The sequence below is a fragment of the Moschus berezovskii genome, chromosome X (genome assembly GCF_049115385.1).
Source record: "Moschus berezovskii isolate FMDL1 chromosome X, NW_MosBer_1.0, whole genome shotgun sequence".
Taxonomy (NCBI): Eukaryota; Metazoa; Chordata; class Mammalia; order Artiodactyla; family Moschidae; genus Moschus; species Moschus berezovskii.
In genome coordinates this window covers 57,068,564-57,078,972 of record NC_142488.1, presented here as the reverse complement: position 1 = coordinate 57,078,972, position 10,409 = coordinate 57,068,564, and the positions used below count along the sequence as shown (strand labels likewise).

Here is a 10,409-nt window from a genome sequence, read left to right as displayed (position 1 = left end):
GATGTGAATAAGTGTGGGAAAGTAGAAATTTAAGCCTACACTAATCTGCATTTGATGTCCTACCAAATGCCAAAATACTGTGCTCAGAGAATTAAACCAACAACTTACCTTTTCTATTACACAAGCAATACATGTATATTGTAGTAAAAGTCAACCCAAGCATAGCATATGTTAATATTTAATCTATATTTTAAAAAATATCTTCAGACAAACCCTACAGCATTTATTGAGAGTATATCTGCTAGTTTATATGGCAATGCTTACGTCCTCCACGAGTCTATAAACTCCATGAGGAGAACCTTTTTACCATTACTCTCCCCCGACCCCTCCACTTCAACCACTTTGGGAAAGAATAGGGAAAGGTTGTAAATGTTTCCTTCAGTAGTGTGCAAGCATTCATTTGGCAAACGTCTTATTGAGCAATTAGTGTGGAACTGAGCAAGGCTTGGGGGATTTAATAAAAGACAGGGCTTTTGGTCTCGGGAAATTCACAGTTCCAATAAGGAGACGGTACAAAAATACTTATTTTTCTAAGTTCTTGTTCAATTTTAGAGTCATTCGTGGAATCTCTAAGAAAGCACATTAGAGAGCACATTAGAAAGGTCGTTGGGGGAATTTCCTGGGGGGAGACACTAGCCAGACGACGTGGGGTGCAGGATTGAGGCCAGTGAATTTCAGGACTCTTCCGGCACCAGCAGGAATTCCTGTTCCCTCACCAATAGCACCCCCAAACTGAAGTCTAATGTTCAACTAGGGTGCCCTTCCGCGTCTAGAACTTGGAAACTGAGAACCTAGGGCAAAACAATCTGGCTGTCGCAGATATACTACCGGCAGCCGGACAATCCAGTTGAGTTCTAAGAGGGGCGGGGCAGGTTGGGAGCTGGGTGGGCTGTGAGAGCACCGAAGCCTGCCGGACCAGCCCCTGGAGGCTGGCGCAGGAGCCCGGCGCAGATTGGTTGTGTGCCTACGTCGACCTCTCCTCATAGGCCGCGCAGGGCTTCTCGCGGGACTTTGATTGGTTCCCCGAGCGCTGAGCGGTCATTGGCTGCGGTGGGTCGTCAGGACAACTGAGAGGAAAAAGAAAAGGGGTGTTGGGCCTGGCGGGCGAACCTGGGCTGCGGGCTACTGGGCGGTTCCAGCGGGCAGTGTTGGGACCGCTGCGGGGCCCAGGCGCCTGGGGTTCACATCACAACTCCAGGAGGTGCCTGAGCCCGCGGGCCGGCAAGGAGTAGCGGCTAGTGACACCCTGCGGGCCAAGACCATGGGTTGCTTCTTCTCCAAGAGGCGGAAGGCTGAGAAGGAGTCGCAGCCGGAGGACGAGGAAGTGCAGCCGAAGCAGTACAGCTGGGACCAGCGCGAGAAGGTAGAGTACCTTAGCGGCTGGTCTCAGTCCTGCTGAGCAGCTCGTCGAGGGTCCCCCGCGGCCAGCAGCGCTAAGGGGGCGGCCCCAGCAGCTGCTGCTCTTGCGCGCGTGCTGTCTCCCGCGAGTTGTTGGAGTCGAAGTGAATGACTTTTGGGGGAGCCGTGAAATTGAACGCTAGAGAAGGCTTCAAGGAGGGCGGTGCAGCTCTGGATGGGGCCCTAGAACTCATTGTCCAGGCAGTTGGACACTGCGGGCTTTCCCTCCTCTCTGTATCCTGCCCTCCTGTCCGAGAATGGACTCCAGAGAAGGAAGGAGAACCTGGAATGCCCCAAATCACGTCTGCTCATTTCACTTGCAGCGCCGAGCAGGGTTTTGTCCAGTCCTCGAGTTACACTTGGGGCTGATCTCATCTCTTTGTGGCTTGTGTTCTTTCTGTGGCTGTTTTCTCTTTTGTCTGCCCTAGTCAGTAAATCTCTGGTGCCTCCTGATATATTCCACTGCAGAATTTTCTCAATGATGAAGTGGACCATTTGACATATACAGCCCTGCTTTCCCTCCTCTTCCAATTACCCGAAAGGAATAATGAAAATCAAATCAGTCTTTGGAATGTGTGTTAAGACTGTAAGGTGAAAATAACCTACATAAGCTAGGCAGTATTTTACTGTTGAATGAATGAAAATGCCCTTATTTTTACTTTTCTCTATAGCCAGAAACGAAAAGCCTTTGAACACGTCCACTACCTTTGAACAGTTTTACAGTCTTACACAAAACACACTTAGTCATAAATTTCATAATGCTTCCTCTTTCTACATAGTTCTCCATATATGTTTAGAAAAATACTTTGATAGATCCATTAATTTTTTTCTCTCCCAAACGAAATTATAAAAGTTTTAAATCAGTGTTATGAAAGTTAATACAACTCCTTGCTTAATAAAACATCTTTATCAATGAATGTTTTATAGTAAACGTCTTATTAATGGTTTGTTTTCATAGACCATCCTACATGATTTCCAGTCCCCTGCAGAATTTATTCACATAAACTCGGTTCTCCAAGTGTCAGATTTTAAAAATTGGACGCCTTTTTACAAACTTCTCAGCCACATCTTTCTGCCCCGGCTTCACAGGGTTGCATAGTTGGTTTATTCTATTTTATCCATACTTGATAGCAGCATTTTTTAAATTATATGTATTTATTTTTAATTGATTGATGATTACTTTACAGTATCGGTTTGCTTTCTGCGATAATCACCATGAACTAGCCATAGGTGTACATTTGTCCCCTCGCTTTTGAACCTCCCTCCAACCTCCCACCCTTTCCCACCCCTCTAGGTCCTTACAGAGCCTGGGTTTGAGTTCCCTGAGTCATACAGCAAATTTCCATTGGGATAGCAGCATTTTATAACATATGAGTGGAAAGTACTGTACTTTCTGTCTGAAAGCAAGCCCTTTTAAAAATCTTTTATACTGTTAGAGAATTACCAGCTTACATTTTGAGAGAATGGACATACCACATTTTCCAACATTGCTTTTTCTTTTTGGAATTTTTTGTTCTTTTGGAATTACTAAGAATTCATTCTTGGGTCCCTCTAATTTATGATGACCTGCTAAGTTTTATATGATTTTAAAGTTTTTTTTCTGCTCCTTAATGCATGAGCTCGATATGGGTAGTGTGCATATGTTCTATATTAATCCAGTGATACTTTTATTGAGTTTAGCATGGTTTTGCTTACTCCTAGAAGATTTTAATTGTACCTTAAAAGAAACAGGATGTAAATACAGCCCAGAGGACATGAATGAAATATATTGAAGGTATATTAACAGAATGGTTTATATTAAAAGTTTAGATCTCTGTAATGTGATCATGAAATATAAACAATTTTAAAGTTACATCAGACAATTACCATTCAACTTGTAAGACTTAGCTGTAAAAACAAAGTGCATTGCCTGAAAAGTTTCCTTGCAACTTGGAAAAGTGGTGTTTAGACTTTTCCTTAGGTTATGTAATCAGTATCCTTATTGAGAGGCACCCTCAGGGGTTTGGATTTTGAGTTGTGTAATTGAGTCAGTCTTAGGGGACTGAAGCTAGAAGAAACTGTCTCAATTAGAAAGAATGTTTGGGGACTTAAGTGTTGTCATGACAACTGATTTACTGTAATCAACAGTGTAAGAAGCTCATTTTCTGTTGCTGACTTTGAAAAAGAAAAAAAAAACTTATTGTACAGTTACTACATTGATAAGGTGCAAAGTATTTTTGGATTGTAAGATCTGTGTTTAAATCATTTGGAAAGAAACGCTTGTATCCTTGTTATTTGTATGCTGCTTCCCATAGCTAGGCAAATTATTCAGTATATATGTCCTCAAACACCAAGGAAGACTCACAATGACAAGAATTATTTTCCCTGCCCTTGAAGAGCTAACTGGCATTTTTAAATTAAAACAGGAAATATTTAAGTACAAAGGAAGGATGAGTAGTATGGAAAAATAGCTTTCATTTTCTAGTTACTTATACCATTCTCTTCTTAGATGATAGATATGGTAGAATAGGTATGAAAGTTGTCATTTTGAACACGGACAATCCATATTATATCTGCTCAGTTTTCTCAGCTACAAAATGAAACCTGGTAAAGATTTCTCTACTATTTAGTAAGGTAAAGACCTGTCCTGAGGAAGAGAGATTAGACAGTACTGGCTACCTCTGAGGACAGAACTTGGACAGGCAGAACCAATCTTAATACAAAGCAGATCATAACTCAAGAGTTGTTCATCAACGGAAAGGGTGGCTTTGTGAAGAACCAATTTTCATGTTGGTCAGAACATTCACATAGAGGTTGGATGGTGATTTACTGGAAAGAAGTATCTGCATTGAGTAGGGGGCTGTTTTTGAGTAGATGGTGTTTTTAACCTCTTAAGTAGCTAAGGTATTCTGTTATCCATAGTTGCCTACCAAACTACCCCAAAACTTAATATCACAGAATAATGGCAAGTACTTATTTTGCTCACAACTCTGCAATTTGTGTGGGGCTTAGCCTGGTTGGCTCTCTGCTCTTTGTGTCATCAGTCGTGGCAACTTGACTGGGGGGTGGAGGATCTGCTTTCAATATGACTTAATCACAGAGCTGGCAGGCAAGTTGATGCTGGCTTTTGGCTGGAAGCTCAGCTGAGGCTAAGGGCCGGGGGCCTCGTCATATAGCCCAGGCTTCCCCACAGCATGATGGCTGGGTTCCAAAGGCGAGTGTCCTGGGACTGGCAGAAGCTGCATGGCTTTTTCTAACTGCTCTCTTAAATAATGTAGCATTACTTCTGCAATTTTTTTAAGCCATACCTCGAAGCATGTGGAATTTGGGATCTTAGTTCCCCAACTAGACCAGGATGGAACCTGTGCCCCCTGCCCAGAGTCCTAACCACTGGACAGCCCAGGAAGTCTCTGCCATATTATTTATTGAGGCAATCACAGGTGTCACCTACATCCAAAGGGAGGGGTTCTCTTGATGGGAGAAACGTCAAACTTGTCGATTTGTTTTAAATCCTTTACATAAAGTTGTTACTTAACGGAAATAACTAGCTCTTTCTTTATACATTTAGAAATAGTTTTATTGAGATATAATTAATAGGCATACAACAAGTTCACAGAGTTCCGTTTCCATCACTGTGATGTAATTTTTTAACATTTTCATCCCTCACAAAAGAAACCCAGATCCATAAGTAGTTACTCCCTACTCGCCCCAGCCCTAGGAAACTATAATTTTACTTTCAATCTCTAGAGATTTTGTCTATTTGGGACATTTATCAGTGAAATCATGCAGTATGTGTTCTTTTGTATACTTTCACTTAGCATGTTTTTGAGATTCATCCATATTATAGCATCAATAATTTATTCCTTCTTATTGCTGAATAACCTTAACATAGAGTAGATATTTTATTTCATCTTATTTATAAATAAATTTTATTTATTTTACTATCCATTTTGTTAGACATTTGGCTTTCCACTTTTTGGCCATTACATTTCACTCCTAAGTATATATCCAAGAGAAATTAAAACATACTTCCACACAGAAGCTTGTACACAAATATTCGTTAACAGCATTATTTGTAATGGCCAAAAAGTGGAAATAAGCCTAATAACTAGAACAGTATGATCATTTCCCCAAATTTCCTCAGGCCCTTTTGTAGTCAACTCTGCCTCTAGCCTCTGATCAGTTTCTTTTTTAATTATTTTTATTGAAGGATAATTGCTTTAGAGAATTTTGTTGTTTTCTGTCACACCTCAACATGAATCAGCCAAAGGTATACATATATACCCTCCCTTTTGAGCCTCCCTCCGAACTCCCGCCCCGCCTCTAGATTGATACAGAGCCCCTGTTTGAGTTTCCTGAGCCATACAGCAAATTCCCATTGGCTATCTATTTTACATATGGTAATATAAGCTTCCATGTTACTCTCTCCATACATCTCACCCTCTCCTCCCCTCTCCCCATGTCCATAAGTCTGTTCTCTATGTCTGTTTCTCCATTGCTCCCCTGCAAGTAAATTCTTCAGTACCATTTTTCTAGATTCCGTATATATGTGTTAGAATACGATATTTATCTTTTACTTTCTGACTCACCTCACTCTGTATAATAGGTTCTGGGTTCATCCACCTCATCAGAACTGACTCAAATGTGTTTATTTTTATGGCTGAGTAATATTCCATTGTGTATATGTACCAAAACTTCTTTATCCATTCATCTGTTAATGGGCATCTAGGATCCTTTCATGTTCTAGCTGTTGAAAATAGTGCTGCAATGAACAATGGGATACATATGTTTTTTTCAGTTTTGCTTTCCTCAGGGTATATGCCTAGGAGTGTGATTGCTGGGTCATATAGTGGTTTTATTCCTAATGTTTTAAGGAATCTCCGTACCATCTTCCATAGCAGCTGTATCAATTTATATTCCCACCAACAGTGCAAGAGCATTCTCTTTTCTCCACACCCTCTCCAGCATTTATTGTTTGTCGACATTTTGATGAGGGCCATTCTGAATGGTGTGAGGTGATATCTCATAGTTTTGATTTGCATTTCTCTAATAATGAACGATGTGGAGCATCTTTTCATGTGCTTGTTAACCATCTGTATGTTTTCATTGGAAAAATGTCTGTTTAGGTCTTTTTCCCACTTTTTGATTGGGTTGTTTGTTTTCCTGGTATTGAGTTGTATGAGCTGCTTGTATATTTTGGAAATTAATCCTTTGTCAGTTGTTTCATTTGCTATTATTTTCTCCCATTCTGAGGTTTTTCGTTCACCTTGCTTATAGTTTCCTTTGCTGTGCAAAAGCTTTTAAGTTTAATCAGGTCCCACTTGTTTACTTCTGTTTTTATTTCCATTACTCTAGGAGGTGGGTCACAGAAGATCTTTGATTTATGACGTCGAGTGTTCTGCCTATGTTTTCCTCTGAGAGTTTTATAGTTTCTGGTCTTACATTTAGGTCTTTAATCCACTTTGAGTTTATCTTTGTGTATGGTGTTAGGAAGTGTTCTAATTTCATTCTTTTACATATAGCTGTCCAGATTTCCCAGCACCATTTATTGAAGAGGCTGTCTTTGCCCCATTGTATATTCTTGCCTCCTTTGTCAAAAATAAGGTATCCATAGGTGCATGGGTTTATTTCTGGGCTTTCTATCTTGTTCCATCGGTCCATATTTCTTTTGTGTGTGTGCCAGTACCATACTGTCTTCATGACTGTAGCTTTGTAGTATAAACTGAAGTCAAGAAGATTGATTCCTCCAGCTCCATTCTTCTTTCTCAGGACTGCTTTGGCTATTCGGGGTCTTTTGTGTTTTCATATGAATTGTGAAATTTTTTGTTCTAGTTCAGTGAAAAATGCCTTTGGTAATTTCATAGGGATCGCATTGAATCTATAGATTGTGTTTGGTAGTATAGTCATTTTCATAATATTGATTCTTCCTACCAAGGAACATGGAATATCTCTCCATCTCTTTATGCCATCTTTGATTTCTTTCATTAGTGTCTTATGATTTTCTGTGTACAGCTCTTTTGTCTGCTTAGGTAAGTTTATTCCTAGATTTTTAATTCTTTTTGTTGCAATGGTGAATGGGATTGATTCCTTAATTTCTCTTTCTGATTTTTCATTGTTAGTATATAGAAATGCAAGTGATTTCTATGTATTGATTTTGTATCCTGCAACTTTGCTAAATTCACAGATTAGCTCAAGTAATTTTCTGATACTATCTTTATGGTTTTCTGTGTACAGTATTATGGCATCTGCAAACAGTGAAAACTTTACTTCTTCTTTTCTGATCTGTATCCCTTTTATTTCTTTTTCTTCTCTGATTGCTGTAGTTAGGACTTCCAGACTATATTGAATAATAGTGGTGAAAGTGGACACCCTTGTCTTGTTCCTGATCTTATGGGGAATGCTTTCAATTTTTCACCATTGAGAATAATGTTTGCTGCAGGCTTATCATATATGGCCTTTAATATGTTGAGGTAGGTTCCTTCTATGCCCATTTCTTAAAGAGTTTTAATCATAAATGGGTGCTGAATTTTTTCAAAGGCTTTTTCTGCATCTATTGAGATGATTATATGGTTTTTATCTTTCAATTTGTTAATATGGTATATCGCATTGATTGATTTGCATATATTGAAGAATCCTTGTATTCCTGGAACAAACCCAGCTTGATTATGGTGTATGTGTTTTTTGATGTGTTGCTGAATTCTGTTTGCTAAAATTTTGTTGAGGATTTTTATGTCCATGTTCATCAGTGATACTGGCCTGTAGTTTTCTTTTTTGTGTTGTCTTTGTCTGGTTTTGGTATCAGGGTGATGGTGGTCTCGTAGAATGAGTTTGGAAGTGTTTCTTTGTAATTTTTTGAAAGCATTTTAAAAGGAGAGGCATTAGCTCTTCTCTAAATGTTTGGTAGAATTCTGTGAAGCCATCTGGTCGGTCCTGGGCTTTTGTTTTTTGGGAGATTTTTGATCACAGCTTCAATTTCAGTGCTTGTAATTGGGTTGTTCATAATTTCTATTTCTTCCTGGTTCAGTCTTGGAAGATTGAACTTTTCTAAAAATCTGTCCATTTCCTCCAGGGTATCTATTTTATTGCCATGTAGTTGTTCATAATAGTCTCTTATAATCCTTTGTACTTCTGCATTGTCTGTTGTAACCTCTCCTTTCTCATTTCTAATTTTGTTGATTTGATTCTTTTCTCTTTTTTTCTTGATGAGTCTGGCTAAGGGTTTGTCAATTTTGTTTATCTTCTCAAAGAACCAGCTTTTAGTTTTATTAATCTTTACTATTGTTTCTTTCATTTCTTTTTCATTTATTTCTGCTCGGATCTTTATGATTTCTTTCCTTCTACTATTTTTGGGGGTTTTGTTCTTCTTTTTCCAGTTGCTTTAGGTGTAAAGTTAGGTTGTCTATTCGACATTTTTCTCATTTTTGGGGGTAGAATTGTATTGCTATAAAATTCCCTCTTAGAACTGCTTTTTTTGCATCCCATAGGTTTTGAGTTGTCCTGTTTCATTGTGATTTGTTTCTAGAAACTTTCTGATTTCCCTTTTGATTTCTTCAGTAACCTGTTGGTTATTCAGAAATGTGCTATTTAATCTCCATGTGCTTGTGTTTCTTACAGTTTTTTTTTTCTTGTAACTGATATTTAGTCTCATAGCATTGTGGTCGGAGAAGATGCTTGATACAATTTCAGTTTTCTTAAATTTACTGAAGTTTGATTTGTGACCCAAGATGTGGTCTGTCCTGGAGAATGTTCCATGTGCACTTGAGAAGAAGGTGTATTCCTCTGCATTTGGATGAATGTTCTGAAGATGTCAGTGAGATCCATCTCATCTCATGTATCATTTAAGACTTGTGTTTCCTTATTAACTTTCTGTTTTGATGATCTGTCCATTGGTGTGAGTGGGGTGTTAAAGTCTCCTACTATTATTGTGTTATGGTCAGTGTCTCCTTTGATGTCTGTTAGTGTTTGTCTTATGTATTGAGGAGCTCCTATGTTGGGTGCATAGATATTTACAATTGTTATGTCTTCCTCTTGGGTTGATCCCTTGATCATTATGTGGTATCCTTCCTTATCTCTTGTAATCTTTATTTTAAGGTCTATTTTGTCTGATATGAAGATTACTACTCCAGCTTTCTTATGCTTCCTATTTGCATGGAGTATATTTTTCCATCCTGTCACTTTCAGTGTATATGTGTCTTGAGGTCTGAAGTGGGTTTCTTGTAGCATATATATATATATATATATATATATATATATATGTCTTGTTTTTGTATCCATTCAGCCAGTCTGTGTCTCTTGGTTGTAGCATTCAATCCATTTGCATTTAAAGTAATTATTGATATATACGTTCCTATTGTGACTTTCTTAATTGTTTGGAGTTGATTTTGTAGATCTTTTTTCGTCTGTTGTATTTCTTGACTATACAAGTCCCTTTAAGACTTGTTGCAAAGCTGGTTTGGTGGTGCTGAATTCTCTTAACTTTTGCTTGTCTGAAAAGCTTTTTATTTCTCCATCAATTTTGAATGAGATCCTTGCTGGGTACAATAATCTTGATTGTAGACTTTTCCCTTTCAGTACTTTAAATATATCCTGCCATTCCCTCTGGCCTGCAGAAAGATCAGCTGTTAAGCTTTCGGAGTCTCCCTTGTATGTTATTTGTTGCTTCTCCCATGCTGCTTTTAATATTCTTTCTTTGTGTTTAGTCTTTGTTACTTTGATTAGTGTGTGTCTTGGCGTGTTTCTCCTTGGGTTTATCCTGTATGGGACTCTTTGTGCCTCTTGGACTTGATTGACTATTTCCTTTTCCATGTTGGGAAAATTTACAACTCTAATTTCTTCAAAAATTTTCTGATACCGTTTCTTTTTCTCTTCTTCTTCTGGGACCTGTATAATTCAAATATTGGTGCATTTGAAATTGTCCCAGAGGTCTCTGAGACTATCATCACTTCTTTTCATTCTTTTTACTTTATTCTGCTCTTCAGAATTTCCACCATTTTATCTTCCTGCTCACTGATTCATTCTTCTGCTTCATATAT

At 38.6% G+C, this 10,409-nt stretch overlaps 1 protein-coding gene across 1 annotated transcript in view; it reads left to right on the top strand.

The window, feature by feature from the left end:
• The first annotated feature begins 1,058 nt into the window (after positions 1-1,058).
• The window catches only part of RP2 (RP2 activator of ARL3 GTPase), a 49,163-nt gene continuing 39,812 nt past the window's right edge, over positions 1,059-10,409 (top strand). The window contains exon 1 of the mRNA XM_055438654.2: positions 1,059-1,363. Coding sequence (XP_055294629.1) covers positions 1,262-1,363 — 102 coding nt within the window. The 5' untranslated portion in view covers positions 1,059-1,261. The remainder of the gene's footprint in view (positions 1,364-10,409) is intronic.